At 39.7% G+C, this 17,635-nt stretch overlaps 2 protein-coding genes across 5 annotated transcripts in view; one reads left to right on the forward strand and one right to left on the reverse strand.

Moving 5' to 3' along the window:
• Nucleotides 1–14,930, reverse strand: part of ANAPC10 (anaphase promoting complex subunit 10) — a 74,996-nt gene extending 60,066 nt beyond the window's left edge. Inside the window, exons 1-2 of one of the 2 annotated variants that reach the window (XM_007189365.2) lie at nucleotides 14,807–14,930; nucleotides 12,504–12,630 (exon numbers count right to left, since the gene is read on the reverse strand). In XM_007189365.2, the coding sequence (XP_007189427.2) occupies nucleotides 12,504–12,618 (115 nt within the window). In that variant the 5' untranslated portion in view covers nucleotides 12,619–12,630; nucleotides 14,807–14,930. Of the gene's footprint in view, nucleotides 1–12,503; nucleotides 12,631–14,062; nucleotides 14,170–14,806 lie in introns of those variants that run through there. The other variant, XM_007189366.2, reaches the window with a different exon arrangement.
• The window catches only part of ABCE1 (ATP binding cassette subfamily E member 1), a 35,881-nt gene continuing 32,523 nt past the window's right edge, over nucleotides 14,278–17,635 (forward strand). For 2 of the 3 annotated variants that reach the window (XM_007189362.3, XM_007189364.2), the window contains exon 1: nucleotides 14,278–14,406. The gene's annotated coding sequence lies outside the window, so the exon portion shown is untranslated. The remainder of the gene's footprint in view (nucleotides 14,407–17,635) is intronic. The other variant, XM_007189363.2, reaches the window with a different exon arrangement.

Raw genomic sequence — 17,635 nt, forward strand, 5'->3', positions numbered from 1 at the left:
GCGAAGAGTCAGGACACTGGAAAGAACACTGTTACAAATTTAAGCGTTTTGGGTGCCTTCAGCCCTCTAACCAGCCTTTCCGACGTCCTCCCAATTCGCAATGACAGGGCTCTGAAGAGCTACAGGGGCTCTTCCCAATCCTCTCAACCAGTTTGGAGAAACACTTCTCCAGACTGAGAAGGAGTCTCCTCCAGTCCTGACACTGGAGTCACACTCTACACCCCACTACTGTAAAGCAGCCCCCGCCTCAGAGAACTGAAACGGTTCAAATAGTGGGACTCTCTAACGATCCTCAAGAGGTTCCTGTCTCTGAACGTGTTCCCTTTTGTTTAGGCCCTTTGAGAGTTAGACACTTTTTTTCCCCCTCAGTTCCTCCACCCCTATTCATTTATTAGGCCGAAACTTCTTAGAGAATTATCATGCCGGAATTTCTCCCAAAAGGGGGAAAATAATTTTAGAAACTGACAGTAGTCATCAGAATAAACAACCAGGTGAACTAAATGACCCTCTGACATCTTTTATTTGTTCCATCTTTGATGGTACTAGAGCAGATTCCAGAAACACTGATCATTTGTCCCTATTATCAGCTACCACCCACCTTATGGGCAAAATCTCCAACTGACATTAACAAAATTCACAGCACACCCCCCATCAAGATTCAAACAGACCCCTCAAAACCTCTTCCTGGAATTAATCAATACCTTATAAGTAAAAAAGTCTTTCAAGCCATAAAGCCCATAATATAAGATTACAAGGCTCAAGGCCTCATTATCCCATTTACTAGTCCCTGTAACACTCCCATTTTACTGGTGAGAAAACCTAAGGGTGGACCTGCCAGCAATAAACAACACTGTTATTTATCCCTGGACACCGGGTTATTCCTAAGCCTCATATGTTACTAATGCCCATTGCTACCATGAGTAAATTCTTAACTGTAATTGATTTATGCAGTCCATTCTTTAGTATTCCACTTGAAGCCCATACCTTTTTGCCTTCACTTGGGAAGAAATACAATTCACCTAGATAGTAATGCCTCAGGGTTTTACTGAGAGTCCTTCTGTTTTCTCACAAATGCTAAAAGCTGATCTGGACTATAAAATTCCCTAGGGGTTCTACTTTGTGGCAATATGTGAATGATTTGCTTCTTTGTTCTCCTTCTCAGCTTCCTCAAAGGAAAACAGCATCCACCTGCTAAAGCTTTCAGCCTTAAAGAGACATAAGATTGCCAAAGAAAAATTGCAGTTGGCCCAAATTCAGGTTTGATATTAAGGGCATCTGATATCAGAACAAGGGCTACACCTAGATCCCAACAGATTTCATGGTGTCCTAAGTTTCCCAAAACCCTTAAGTGCCAACTTCAAGGTTTTCTCGGGCTAGTTGGTTATTGCTGAAATTGGACTCCAAATTTCTCTTTTATGGCCAAAGCCTCTATATGTTTTACTTAATGATAACAGCCCTGACCCAATTTTATGAGAACAGGAGGACATGGCCATCAAGGCCTTAAAGGAGAGTTTGATAAACCCACCTGCCTTTGGGCATCCCAATTATCAGATTCCCTTTTTCCTTTTTGTATATGAAAAGGGGAAGAGAATGCCCTTGAGTTACTCACCCAAAAACATGGGGCCCACCATTGACCCATAGGGTATTATAGCCAGCAACTGGACCTTGTGACATAGGGATGCCCCCCTTGCCTTAGAACCAGTACAGCCACTGCCCTTTTAGTTAAGGTCACCAAGAAAATCACTGTGGAATCCCCTTTAACCACTCTTGTACTTCATGAAGTAGAAGCTCTCCTGAATTCTCATCACACTCAACATTTCTCAGTCAGCTGCCTTACCTCCTATGAAGGCCTTTGTTAAGTGTTCTTCACACAACCCTTTTACATTGTAAAAGACTGAATCCACCTACTCTTTGCTCCTCAGCAAATTTACCTGGAATCCTATATCATCCAGCCATTCCAGATAACGGAAAACTATCCAGTATTGTTTTTCCTGATTAAAATCATAATAATTTATACTAATTAAAAAAGTAAAGTGTGGATTTTTCAAAAAATTTAAGCAAAACAGATTTAATTTATGTTTTATTTTTTGACTAAGTAGTATATTCACTTTAGATCAAATTCACAAGGTACAAAAAAGAACATGGTGAAGTCTCTCTCCCCCCAGCACCTAGTTCCCTTCTCCAAATATAATCCAAGTTATCAGTATCTTACATACCCTTGCACAGATGTAAGCAAATATATATATATATATTCTTTTTTCCTCTCTACACAAGTATTATACATACTTCTACACTTCGCATTTTTCTTTTCATTTAACATATCTGAAAGATTAACCCGTATCAATAAATTAATATAATAGCAAACACTGATATCACATTTAATATGTGCCATGCACATTTCTAAGCATTTTATATATATTAAATCATGAAATATTTATTAACTCATATAATAACTAAGTTAACCTAAACGTCTTTTAAAAATTCTGTATCAGATCATCTCGCTCCCCTGCTTAATACCTCCAGTGATTTCTCTTTGTACTTAACATCCAAATTCTTTTCCAAGGCCTACCAGAGTTCACATAATCTGACCCATGTCTAATTATATCTCCAATGTCATCTTCTACCACTTTACCTCCTTACAACTCTCCAGCCACACTAGCCTTCTTTCTGAACTTCAAACATGCCAAACCAGTTAGCTTAGAGCCTTTGAACTAGGTGTTCCCTGTGTCAGGAAGGTTCTTCTCTGAAATCTTTGCATAGTGGATTCTTCTTAGCATTTACATGTCAGCGCAAATTTCACTTCCCACCAGAGGCCCTCCTTGATCTATTTATTATATTGCTGTTTTATTTTCTCCAAAGCACATACTGCTATTCAACTCAGAAATTCTTTAACTCAATGATCATAACTGTCAGTTATAGCATGAAAAACAAATAAAAATTTAGTCAGGTTTTTTTTTTTTTTTTTTTAAGAAAAATAGAACTTACACCACCCAGTTATGCCTCTCAAAATTAACTCATAAAGGCAATGTCTTGGTAGAAGATATGGGTCAAGTGGAAAGTTATGTTCTAGATATTCACAAAATACAGCCTCATCAAATCCCTTATTTTTGTTGGCTTATAAAATATCACATACAGAGTCAAACATAGAAAATGTACTTATTTTTCCCCTAATTTTCTTTCCCAACATGGTATGAATTTGATGCTTATGAAATTAAATGATTAAATTATTATAATAAGACTCTGTTTTAATGCCAGCAACCACACAAATCTGACCTTTAGTTTTTCCAGTCTCTTGGGCAGAGACTGACAATTGTGCTGAACGGTGGGATTGTTTTCTGATGTGTATTCAATTAAGCTGAATCTACTAAATACATTTCAACTTTAATCTGAGTGAAATATTGAACCAGTATTTCCAAAGATAAAATAATAATTTTGCAAAGCCATCTACCACCAACCATACTGTAGCAGTGAGGTACATCTGTATCTCCCAAAGACTGATACTAACATTTTGAAAGTTTATTAAAATTCTCCCTTATATCAGTGCTCACCTGAATTACTGCATATCTCCTAACTCATTTCTTTACCTCTAATCTTGCCTCACTTCAGTCCATCCTTCACAATTCTCAAATGTGAACAAACACTGTTTCATTCTGCTACTTTAAATTGTTCAATGGCTCATACTCTCTGTACAATAAAGTATGAACTTTTTTTTTTTAATTTTATATTTTATATTTTTGGCCACGCTGCGCAGCTTGTGGGATCTCAGTTCCCTGACCCGGGATTGAACCCAGGCCACAGCAGTGAAAGCCCAGAATCCTAACCACTAGGCCACCAGGGAACTCCCAGGTATGAACTGTTTAATAAAGCCCCCTATGATCAGGCCTCTTCCTAACTAGCTAGTTTCACCTATGCCACTTCCCTCTGTTCTAGTCTTACTGGCTACTCACAATTCTTTGAAAGAACCATGCTTTGCTAAGCTATACACCTTTGCACATACTGTTCCTCTTGCCTTTATGTCCTTCCCCAGTGAAATTCTACCTTGCCCCATCATGCCAGATACGCATCATCTCCATGAAGACTTTTCTGATCCTCTGAAGCAGCGTCAATCACTTTCTCCTTTGGCCCACTACTGCACTGAGCTCATGCTTAGGGGGAAGCAGTATGACCTAGTGAAAGCCCGACTGCCTTGAATCCCAGCATCCCCACTTATTAGGTGATATCTGCCAAATTGCTTAATCTGTCTGTACTACAGTTTCCTCATTTGGAAAATGATAAAAAATAACAGTAAATACTTCATACGACTTTTAGAGACTTTACTGAGACAGTTGTTTATGTTATACATGTGAAGTACTTACAACAGAACCTGTCTTAGTAAGCACGAAATAAAAGTTATAAATTATTACATTGTATAATAATGACTAATTTAAAGATATAATTCCTCCATTAGATCGTGAACTCCTTGACAACAAGGTCTGTGTGTCTTTTTTATTTTTTAATCTCTAACAGTGTTACAGATTTCAGCAACTGTCTGCTGACTGGAACTGAAAAATATCTGACCATAGAGAAGTAAGGTTAAGTAAAGGTTAAACAACTAACTTTCTCATGCTGTTTCTCATTAATAAAGAGTATTCAGTCATTCGTAACATGCAAAATGATAATCATGTAATTATATTTCACTGATGAACACAAAGCTGAAAATCACAGAAGTAAAATGTGTGACAGCACAATGATGAATTTCATGACTTTCATACCCAACACATTTTTAAGTGATTCCCACCATTCTTCTGGTAGTGTCAACCATTGTTCTCTTCTGCACCTCCAAGATGTCAGAGCAGCGGGGCAACTTCAGGCGACCAGTGGCTTCTATGTGTTGTCCTCTGCCAAGCCCCACAGCATGAAAGAATGTGAACTGGCACTGATTCCTACCCTGTTACTGACATCAGGGTGGCACCAATCAAATTAGGCTACTCAGTAAAGCAGCAGAAGGTACTCAATTTGAGCAAATTCACAGAAACATGTGGTGCTATAAAGAATATGAGAGGGCTTCCCTGGTGGCACAGTGGTTAGGAATCCACCTATCAATGCAGCGGACACGGGCTCGAGCCCTGGTCTGGGAGGATCCCACATGCCGCGGAGAAACTAAGCCCGTGCGCCACAACTACTGAGCCTGCGTGCCACAATTACTGAAGCCTGTGCACCTAGAGCCTGTGCTCCGCAACAAGAGAAGCCACCGCAAGGAGAAGCCCGCACACCACAAGGAGGAGTAACCCCCACTCGCCGCAACTAGAGAAAGCCTGCGCGCAGCAACGAAGACACAACACAGCCAAAAATTTTAAAATTTTTTAAAAATTAAAAAATAATATAAAATAGAATATTAGAAACTTCTGAAGCAGTCTAGGATACATGAAGCTAGAAAAAGGCACCATTCTCACTCAAACAACAAGAAAAGGCTAGATAAACTACAAACTCATAATTTTTCTTGAAAACGTGAGTGCTTAAAATCACGCAGCAACCAAATATCCTGAAATCCAAGAAGGGTCAGCTCCCAGGTTAGGAGAGAAAGGATGGACAGCCTGTCCCAACTGTGGTAGAGCATGGAAGGAAGGATCAGCGACCAAATAAACACAGAAGAAGAAATCAGGTAGAATTTCAACAAATTGCTAAAGGCTAAGCGTGGGCTATCATAAAAGTACAGCAGCCCTGGGAGTCTCAAACACAAGGTGAACTCACTCTGACTTTCAGACTCTTTTCTGAGGGCCTCACTGTACACATTAGAGGACATTTGGGGGGGAAAGCAAGAGATTGGAAAGCCTATGTCAGTGGTACATGCCTGGAGGAGGGAACTGACTGCCACTGCAGGAAAAGCAAAAACCCCAACTGCACAGACCCATTCTTGCTGGGAGAAAAGTAAAAGAAAAACCCTCTACACTTGGGGAAGAAGCAGAAAACACTCCTTCCTCTGGGGATGGGGCAGAAAACTCTCTCCTAGGAAAGTCCAGAGTTTCACTATCATAGGTAGGAGGGACCAAAATGTTGAGAAAGTCCCAACCTGCAGGTCAGACATGCAAGGGCTGTCTAGGATTGACGCTAGACCAGGAAAACAGAGAAGAAGTCCTGACTCTGATCCCCTGCACGGAGTTACAACCATCGCATTTTACTGCTGGAGGCAGGGCAAGAGGATGGAGAGAGACACCCTCTGAAGCACAGGGATACAGAGATAACTGAAAATGATCGAGGAGGAGGAACACTAAGAAAACTCCTCTGGCACAACAGCCCCGCCGTAAGGACTGGGCATCTTTAGAGGAATTTGAAGCCTGTGATATTGAAAGTAATAACCATAATAAAACAAACAAACAAACAAACTCAAACCCAGCTCAATTCCTAACTAACTTAACCCCCGCTATAAAAGGCTGACAGAGGAAAACAGGTATCCATTTCAAAGCATAAATACCATTTTTCTCAGTATCTACTAATCTATATGTGATGTTTGGCATTCTGTAAACATTTATGATGCACAAACAAGCAAGAGAAACAAATATTATCAAAAGATAAAGCAATCACTAGAAGTAGACTCAGAGATGAACCAGATGTTGAAACTAACAAATGGGGACTTTAAATAGCTATGATTAATATGTTAAAGAATCTAGGGGAAAAGGTAGATGAAATGCAGGAAAAGACAGGGAATTTCAACATAGGAGAAAACTCCTTTAAGAGTCAAATGAGAAAGCCATAATAAAAAACACCATATCAGAGATGAAAGATTCCTTAGACAGATGGACTCAATAAAGCCAAAGAAAGAAGTAGTAGACTTGAAGCTAGGCCAATTAAAAAACCCCAAAGCAAAACAAAGAGAAAAAAAAATAGAGCACCTAAAAGCAAGGGGACAAATACCAAATGGTCTAGCAAATTAAATGGTCTAGCACATGTATAACTGGATTCCCAGAAGGATGAGAATGGGGCAAAAGAATTACTTGAAGAAATAATGGCCACGAATTTTCATAAAGTAATGCAAGACAGTAAACCAGAAGATCCAAGAATCTCAGTGGATCTCAAGCAGGATTAAACACACACACACGCATACACGTGGACACATAATGTTTATATTGCTGAAAATTAACGATAAAATCTTAAAGGCAGCCAGGAAAAAAGCCACATTAACTACAGCAGACTTTTCTTCAGAAACTATGCAAGCCAGAAGATACAGAATGACATTTTTACAGTAGTAAAAGGAGAAACCTGCTAACCTAGAATTTCATGCAGGGAAAATATATCACAGTAATAAAAGCAAAATGAAAATTTTTTCAACCAAACAGTGCTAGCAGACCTGAAATACAAAAAATGTAAAGAAAGTTCTTCAGGCAGGAGGAATATGATACCAGACAGAAACCTGGATCTATTCAAAGAAATAAAAAGTTCCCAAAATTGAAAAAGTTAAAGTAAGCATAAAGTTTGTATTTTAATCACTCCAAAATATAATTGACCTTTTAAAACAAAAATAGCAACAATATATTCTGGGGGTTTAAAATATGCAAAAATAAAATACATAACAAAAATGGCATAAAGCATGGGCATAAATTGGAAGTATACCGAAGGATTTGTATACCATATCTATAGTAGTATAATATTACTTGAAGGTAAACTGTGACAATTAAAGATGTACAGTGTAATCCTTAGGGCAATCCCTCAAAAATTTCAAGAAGGATGTATAACTAATGAGTCAATAGTGGAGATAAAACAGAATCATAAAAAATACTGAATTTTAAAAAAAGAGGGAATAAATGGACAAAAACCCCCAAATTCCAAGGTAGTAGTTTTAAATCTAATTACATCAGTAGGTACATTAGGTGTAAATGGTCTAAACACTCCCAAGTATAAGATAAAGAATGTCAGACTGGATTTTAAAAAGCAAGACCCAATAATATGCTGTCTATAAGAAATCCACTTCAAATAAAAAGATATATACAGTTTAAAAGTAAAAGGAAGAACTTCTAGTTTCCGATCTGACATGTAAAGAGCTTGGACAATGTCACTCTCATCCTCACAACAACAGCAAAAAAGCTGCACTAACTGAAAACCAATAATTTTTCTTAGGTCCCAAAGAGGTCACAGGGCAAACCACCACCCAAAAAACTGAAGAGAACAGAAAACAGAGAATCACATCTTACCAGGAGCAGAAACCACCACTAGAGTTAGCAACTGGTAGGAAAACTTAAAGAGTAATTGAGTAATTGTTAATTCACTAATTGCTAGAGACTGAGTACAGACTAGCTTGAGAGATTAAAAGCTCTTGGAAGCCCAGCCTTAGAGAGGACTCCACATTTTCATGAATTTTACCTCTAGGAGCCCCACCAGGTTCTCTTCAGGGTAAAGATCAGAGAAAATTCTCCAGTGCTTTCTGCAGATGGAGGGGGAAAGTAATCTTTGTGAGATACACCAAAAGCATTTTCTTCCCCTTTAACAAAGGCCTGACTTAAAGGAAAACTGTTTTAGCAGAACCTAAGCAACATGGGTTTTACCAGAGCTGCACACGGGGGAAGGAAAATACCCAACTCCATCTCCCTCTAGCCTTCCTGTCTCATCTAAGTGGGGAAAGAAAAGGTGAGAAGTGCTTGTAAAGGTCACAGCCATGAACACAGGCCCACTAAAAGACTGAGATCTAATCAAAGGATTATAGAACACTTCCATTCCCCCCATAACTTACCACCATATCAACAGGGCTCCAACATAATATCAGGAGGTTAAATTCAAATAACTGCAAGTTTAGATGCCATTTAAGGAGTCTCTAGGGAAATCCAAAGATAACAAGGGAGACATAAACAAAGACACTAAAGAAATTTTAGCCTCTGAATCTTAACCTTTACCCATTAGGCAGAAAATCAGCAAGTATATGGTTGAACTGAATAGCACAGTCAATCAGCTAGATCAAACTGATATTTATAGATTACCTCATTCAATGACAGCAGAATACACAATTCTTCTTAAGTTCACATGCAACATTAACGAAAATGGACCACATTTTGGGCTATAAAACACAATAAAAACATTTAAAAGAATAGAAATCACACAAAGTGTGCTCCCAGACCACAGCAGAATTAAACTAGAAATCATTAACAGAAAGCACTGCTTTCTGAAATTTACAGCATTTATAGCATGAACTATATATGTATTAGAAAAGAAGAAAGCTCTAAAGTCAATAATCTAAGCATTCACCTTAGAAAACTAGAAAAAGAAGAGCAAATTAAATCCAAAATAAGCAGAAGAAAGAAATAATAAAAATCAGAGAAGAAATCAATGAAACTAAAAACAGCAAAGTAATAGAGAAAAATTACCAATACCACAAGCTGTTTCTTTGAAAAGGTCAATAAAATCAATAAACCTCTAACCAGGCTAACCAAGAAAAAAAAGAAAGAAGACACAAATCACTAATATAAAAAATGAAAGAGGGGCCATCACTACTGATCCCATGGACAATAAAAAGGGTAATAAAGGAGTATTATAGACTTCATGCCCACAAATTTGATAAATAAAATGGACCAATTCCTTGAAAGACAATCTACCAAAACTCACACAAGGAGAAACAGATAATCTGAATAAGCCTATATCTATTACAAAAATTGAATAAAAAATTAATACCCTTCCAAAAGCAATCAGCAGGCCTAGATGGTTTCACTGGTGACTTATGTCAAACTTTCAAGGAAGAAATAATACCTAGTCTGCATAATCTCTTCCAGAAAACAGAATCAGAGGGAATACTTTCTAACTGACTCTATAAGGGCAGCATTACCCTAATAACAAAATCAGACAAAGACATCACAAGAAAGGTAAATTAAAGAACAATATCTCTCATGAACACAGATGCAAAAATTGTCAAGAAAATATTAGCAAATTGAATCCATGTATAAAAAGGATTATTTACCACAATCAATTGGAATTTATTGCAGGTATGCACAGCTGGTTCCACATTCTAAAATTAACTAACGTAATCCATCAAAACAAACAACAGGCTAAAGGAGAAAAACCACATGATCATATCATTAGATGTTGAGAAAACATTTGACAAATCCAACATCCATTCAAGACAAAATCTATTAGCAAACTAGAAATATAAGGGAACTTCTTCAACTTTATATTATCTACAAAAAAACAACAGCTAACGTCATATATAATAGCGAGAAAAAAGAAGTTTTCCCACTATGATCAGGAATAAGGCAAGGATATCCCTTTTTGCCACTCCTATGCAACATCATGTTGGAAGTCTTAGCTAACGCAAAGGAAGAAATAAAAACAATAGAACCCAGCAATTCTACTCGTAAGTATTTACTCAAGAAAAATGAAAATATATGTCCACAAGAAAACCAGTACATGAATGTTTACAGCAGCTTCATCCATAATCACCAAATATTGGAAGCAACCTTATCTTAGTTAACTTAGCGCCTTAAAACACCAAACATGCATTACTTCACAATTTCTATGGGATAGGAATTTGGGACCAGCTTGGTTGGGCAGTTTGGCTCTGGGACTCTCATGAGTTTGCAGTCAAGTTATCTGAAGTAATTAACTAAAAGCTTGACTAGAGCTGTAGAATCCATTCTAAGGTCGCTTACTCATTTGACTGTCGACAAAAGGCCTCAGTTCCCCACTGGCTATTGTCAGAAGGCCCTGTTTCTTTGCCACACCAACCTCTCCACGGGTCCCCTTGTTTCCTCACACAATGGCAGCTGGCTTCCCCTAGAGTGCGTGATCCAACTAAGAGCAAGGCAGGGCCACAATGTCTTTTATGATCTAGTCTCAGAAGTCACGTACCGTCATTGCTGCCATATTCTCCTCGTCCCAGAGACTAACCCAGACACAGTGTGAGAGGGGTCGTCAGAAGGGCATGAGTACCAGGAAACAAGGATCACTGGGACCATCTGGGAAGCTGGCTACCATAAACCTAAACGTCCATTAACCGGTGACTAGGTAGACAAGTTGTGGTACATCCGTACAGTGGGACAGTAACCAGCAGAAAAGGAACCAGCTCCTGATAGAACAATCACAAATGCATTACGCTAAGTGAAAGAAGCGAGACCCTAAGAGCTACATAAAGTATGATTACGTTTATGTGGCGTTCTGAAAAAGGCAAAACCAGAGGGACACAAAATGGATCAGACGTTGTCAGGGGTTTAGGAGGGGGCAGAAGACTGACTACAAAAGGACATGAGGAAATTTCTTTGAATGACAGAAATATTCTATATTTGTGATGTGCTTGTTAAAATTCATAGAACTATGGGACTTCCCTGGCAGTCCAGTGGTTAAGACTCCGTACTTCCACTGCAGGGGGCTTGGGTTCGATCCCCGGTCAGGGAACTAAGATCCCGCATGCCACGCAGTGTGGCCAAAATAATAAATAAATAAATAAATTAATTTTTAAAAACTAAAAACAAAAAAATTCATAGAACTATAAACACAAAAAGGGTGAGTTTTTCTGTATATCCCCAGCTACTCATAAAAAGAGAGAGAAAAGAATCTTAAGGGGAAACAGAAGAGGCTTGAGTGGGAAGACACTACAGGAGACAACATGTAAATAGTAGAAGTTTCTGAGGGAAAAGTGACTACCAAATCAATAACATTATCATTAACGTTCCTCAAGCTAAAAAACTTTCTCTGAGCTTGATTCTACAGATTGAAAATACCCATCAAATTATAGGTTAGACAGATGAGAAAAGATACACATGTATCCTGGCAAAAGTCCTGAAGTCTAAGAATAAACAGAAAAAGCTTAAATGCTGCCAGAAAGGAAGAACAAGTTACTTAGAAAGTAAGAGAGACAGGCATAGCCTCCTTAGTTGCAACATGACAAAAAAGAAAATGGTAAAACAGGATCCACAAATTTTTGAGAGAAAAGGACTGCCACCCAAGAATTCTATCCCAACCAAGAGTAAAATAAAGTTATTTGGGGATATGTAATCACTCAAAGAATGTATCAACCACTTATCCTGTCCAGAGAAGTAGCAGAAAAAAAAAAAATGCTAACCAAATAACTGAATGATACCAGAGAGAGGGTAAAAAGAGAATTTATGAGGGACTTCCCTGGTGGTTCAGTGGGTAAGACTCCACAGTCCCAATGCAGGGGGCCCAGGTTCGATCCCTGGTCAGGGAACTAGATGCTACATGCATGCTGTAGCTAAGAGTCTGCATACTGCAACTAAGTCTGCATGCCACAACTAAAGATCCCGAGTGCCACAGCAAAGATCACTGTACTGCAACTAAGACCCGGCACAGCCTAAGTAAATATTTAAAAAAAAAAAAAAAGAAAGAGGGAGAGACGTTATGACATGTGCAGTTAAACTGAAGCAGATACTAGTAAAGCAATTGAGAAGATATATAACAAATGAAAATCCAATTAGATTTATTTTAGAATTAAAATAAAGCATCTTAACAGAAAGAATATAAAAGTCAGTCCAGTGCACAAGAAAACTTTCAGCAGTTATTATGAACAGCATTTTTGTTTTGTTTTGTTTTACCTGGTTTGCAAGATGAGAGTGACCAAACAGCTTGTGACCCAATTTCCCGTACTGTTCCAGTCCTTTCCAACTGCTTAGGGTCAGCACCAGGAGGTGTCTTGTTTGGTGTGGTCATTTTAAAAATATTCTATGCAGAAAAAGAAAAGAATATCCACATTATACCCAGACCTGAGCATCTTTCTACAAAAGGTAAAAGTAAACATTTAATAGCCAAATCGATCACTAATATACCCTGGATATTAATCATCTATTTCTCAAAAGCAGTTGACATAATCACTGTAATTAAAAACTCTTGGGAATTCAGTTTTTGTTTCTAAAATATAACATATTATAACTTACAAGTTGTGCAAAGCAGCAGACTATAGTAGTCAAAGGGCACAGGATCAGGGTGTCAACTTCAGCCTCGCCTTTAACTAGCCTAGATTTCGGCAGGTCTGGGCTTTATTTCCTTTCCTGTCAAATGGGTTGATTTGATCTATAATACTATAATGCTATGCAGTTGTATACCTCTATGAGCAAAAATTCCAATCCAAATGAAGTTTTTCCCTAGAAAAGTCAGACTGAAATACTCTTATTCCAGGAATATGTAAATATTGGCCTACGTTTTAAATAATCCGTTAAGTGATGCAGCGAAAAATCACATCTGCTCATTAGTTGTCAAAAGCTCCATTTATATGTGCTCTTACCATAGAACATAAAGTCAGAAAAATGCCTTTAAGGTCTAGAAGTGAATAACTGGCCTATTCTAAACCACAAGTTTACTTCATCTTTCACATCTTTTGTTAATCTTGGTAGGCATATCCAAACGTGCAAAAAAAAAAAAAATAGTGGATTGTGAACAACATGTAACACTGCTTGGGTAGTGCAAAGTTAAAGCTACTGAACATCGTTATACGTAAATGCTGTTATAAACCTGTGCCAAAAGGTCTGTATACCATCTCCTTGACACCTCCTGTCAGATCTCAGTTGTTCCCTAATCTCCACACAGGCACTTGATACTCTTTAAATAATAATAGACACTGGACTGCAAACTTCGGAAAGGCCTGAGGTTTAAACGGTCCATCAGCAATTTACTGAATGAATAAATGGATGAATGAATAGCTTCAATCGTAAAGTGTTTGCCACCTGCAAGTTAAGTAAGGTCTGGGATGAGACGATCACACCTGTGGCCACGTTGCCAAATGTCCAAAAATGTCAAATTGTCCAAAAAAATGGCCCATCTCTATTATTGGAGCAGAAATCAACTGCCGAACTTGGTACTGGACGCCACCAAGTGGATATAAAGCACAGAACTCGGAGAAGAACGGGTTCGTGGGCACACCGTTCAGGAGCTGAGGCCAAGGAGAGAACGCCACCACGAGCAGTGTCTGGACCAGACTCTGTGGGTTCTGCTTGACACCTCTGCCCGAAGTGCGAGAATAGGCAGCGGCTAAGGATCCATTCCTGACCCACCAGCTTTGAGGAAATCGAGAGCGTAAAAGGAGATTGACATTGGGGAAGAGAACCCGTCTGCTTAAGCTAGAACCATTCTCCACCTCGGGGAAAGCCCACGTACTTACAGCTCGCAGACCCGGCTTGCCGCCACTCAGGTTTTCAGGAACCGCTGCAGTTCCGCGCCACTCCCACTCAGCTTCCCAGGCCCGCCTCGCTTCCCCAACAACGTCAATTGGGGTCGCAGCACAATGACGTCAGTCCCCGCCGTCTCGCCCTACCTCCCTCCAGGGCTCCGCCCAACGCGCCCTGTCGCGCACGCGCACTACGTCCCTGTGGCATGCGTGAGGCGGCGGCTGGGCACCGCCATTTTGGCCGGTGGCCGTAGGAACACGTTGTGTGGCCGAGAAGTGAAAGCAAGAACTGATTTGGCCTCTGCGTTCCCCTCCGCAAGGGGAATCTGTTTCTCCAGGTACGTGAATAGCCTGGAAGGGTTTGGCCTTTAGCTGTAGTCTGCCACGGTCTACACACCGTAGGGACGTTCTCCCAGAGCCTTTGGTTAGGCCTCAGGTGGCGGCGGTGGAGACGGCGGCGGCGCGTGGCAGCCGGCTTGGGCGAGACAGCTGGAACCGCCGGAGCGCGGGCGCCGCCGAGAGCTGGGGACGCCTCGCGCTTCCCTCCGGCTGACTCGGCTCTCTGCCACTGCGGCCCGCCACCCCCGCCAGGGGACACGAAGATGGCCTTAGCTGCCATCCCCTCAGCGGTCCAGCCTCCACTCCCTCCCTTTCCCCCGCTCCTGCCCTAGGGCTGAATCCTACAGCCGCCTTCAGAACGTAGAGCGTCCCCTACTACCCCCACTCTTCCCCTGGCACCTGTGGAAGCCTTTTTTTCCGCCGTTTGGGGATTGTGGAATGAGTGAGTTATCTTTGCCGCCATGAAGTCGAACCCTGCTTGTCCGCTCCCCGTCTGTGGACATGATGGCCAGACGTCACTGTTCGCACAGCAGCGTGTACTCTCCTGTAACCAGGCTTAGCTCAAATAATCTCCCCTGTGAACGCCTTTAACATTTCGGGGACGCTTTTATAGCACTTTCCCCCTTGGTGACTTCTCCGTCTTCTCCTTTATCATAATCTTAAACTCCTTGAGATCAGGTCTTTACTGAAAGGCCCTTTATTTTCCCTTCAGTGGTTCGTGCATTGTAGGCACGACGGCTAAAGCCGATTCCCACATCCCATAAACTACGCAAGCCCGTTTTCTCATTTTTTACGGTAAAATCGTAAGAGTGAGAAATAGCCTTCAGAACAGTGCGTTTTGTTTCGCTTGAGGGTTTTTCGCCTTCTCTTCCGCAGGACTGCTTACTAGGCATTTATGACAGTGGCATGTGTGTTGCAGTCCTCGGTACCTTTGTCCCTGATACTGAGAATATTCATTCTATACCATTTGCTTGACGATAATGCTTTGTCAGTGTTAATCAAGGGCTCTTATCTGTATCTGAACCAAAGAGTGTTGTTCTTGTTTTAGTGAAAAGCCTTGTTCTCCCCTATAAAAAAATTTTTTTAGGAAGAATATTTAATATAATTGCTGGGGTGGGGTAAGGAGAAAGCAGTTATTAATTTAGTGTCCCTTTTAATTGTCTTCAATTTAAGACTCTGAAGCCAGAGTTGTGCACCACTCCCAACTTATATGTTTTATAAAATTAATGACCTGCAATAGCATAGGTTAGAATATCTCACATGACATAAGCATCATTCGTTAACAGCAACCTTTCAAATGTTTTCACAGGGTGTTAAAATAATTTTGGTCTTAGACTGCAGATGGTTTCCATATCTCACTTCCTTTTTTCCTCTCAGCTGGAATAATGACAGTGAAGGTCATTGTCTGAGTACCTATTTTTTAAATAAGTTTTTATGTCTATGTATCTGTTTATCTGTTTATTTATTTATGGCTGCTTTGGGTCTTCGTTGTTGCGTGTGGGCTTTCTCTAGTTGCGGCGAGCAGGGGCTACTCTTCGTTGTGGTGCTCGGGCTTCTCATTGCGGTGGCTTCTCTTGTTGTGGAGCACGGGCTCTAGGCGCGTGGGCTTCAGTAGTTGTGGCTCTCGGGCTCTAGAGCACAGGCTCAGTAGTTGTGGCTCGTCGGCTTAGTTGCTCCGCAGCATGTGGGATCTTCCTGCACCAGAGATCGAACCAGTGTCCCCTGCATTGGCAGGGGAATTCTTAACCACTGAGCCAGCAGAGAAGTCCCTTGAGTACCTATTTTGAGCACAGTTTTCAGATTTGAAATATCTTCAAGGAGTCAGTTACTACAGTCTTCCCCTCCAAGCTTTCATGTGCTATGTCTTTCTCATTGAAAAAAAAAAGGAGGGGATCTTTCTTCTCGATTCTTGAAACTAACATAGAAATTTAACTAATAATAGTGTTTACACTGTTCATTAACAGTTCTACAAAGAATCTGTATTCATTTTTCTTAAATGCATTATAATTTATCACTTTTTTATATAAATCAGCTTATTAACCATCTCTGGGAGTTTTTATTTTATAAAAATCACCTTTTACAGTCATTTGGTTTTTTAAATGGTTTGAAATAGTAGGTGAAACATTTTAGTAGTTTGGCAGAAATAAACTTTAACGTAAGCAGTTTCATTGATAAATCAATGAAGATTTATCCCCTATAGGGGAATTCATCATGCTCATTCACCATAATTAATATGGTGTCCGGTTTTATTTTAATAGCTAACTAAAGAATCTTCAGTTTCTAGGGAGTTGTCACTTAGAGAATGATAGCTTTTTTGTAACAGTTCAAAAGTCATTTATTTTCTTCTTATTCTAATCTTTAGGAGGCTTGCCTGGACCAGTTTCTAAAGGTTATAAAGGGATAAAGTGGACCTATCAGCGTAACTGTTTATTACATAAAATTTTAGTCACCTTTTGGGTGATTTTTTTTTTCAATAATATACTTTAGTGGATAACTGTCACTGTAAAATATTGGTAACTTGCAAGACTCCTGAAGTTGTTTTAACCTACAGGAAAATGATTTACTATGTCTAAATTCATTTTCTCATTTCATTCAACAGAAATGTTTGAGTTCCTACTATGTGGTAGGCACTGGTCCAGCCACTGGGATAAACAGACAGACAAAAATTCCTGCACTCATGATGGAGTACATTCTGCTTGGAGAGGGAAAAATATTGTCTGTGTGTGTAGAGAGAGAATATGTAAATGCATATATATACATCCACACAGTAAACGTGTACATATACCATATATGCACATATATATGAAATATATACTATGTCATATAGTAGAAAGAGCTAAGGAGAAGAATAAAACAAGAGAGTTTTATATTTTTTGGTAATATAGCTAGAGAAGGCTCACTGAGAATAAACATTAAAGACTTGAAGGAGTGAGCCATGTGACTCACTAGGGGAAATAGCATTATAGTCAGAGGGAGCAGAAAGTGCCAAGACCCTGAAGCAAAGATTGACAGCCATTTGCTTTAGCCATGTGAAAAACAGTGATAACCTGACAAGCTGTTTTGATAGAATGATGGGCACTAAAGGCTGGAATGGATTCCAGAGAAAATACCTAGAAAGAAATTTGAAACACTGACTATAGGCAACTCTTACATAGTCTCGCTATAAAACGAAGGAGAAATGAAGCAATGGAGGAAGATGGGGTCAGATAATGTAGTGTTTGAATGCTG

This window comes from Balaenoptera acutorostrata, chromosome 5, assembly GCF_949987535.1.
Source record: "Balaenoptera acutorostrata chromosome 5, mBalAcu1.1, whole genome shotgun sequence".
Classification (NCBI taxonomy): domain Eukaryota; kingdom Metazoa; phylum Chordata; class Mammalia; order Artiodactyla; family Balaenopteridae; genus Balaenoptera; species Balaenoptera acutorostrata.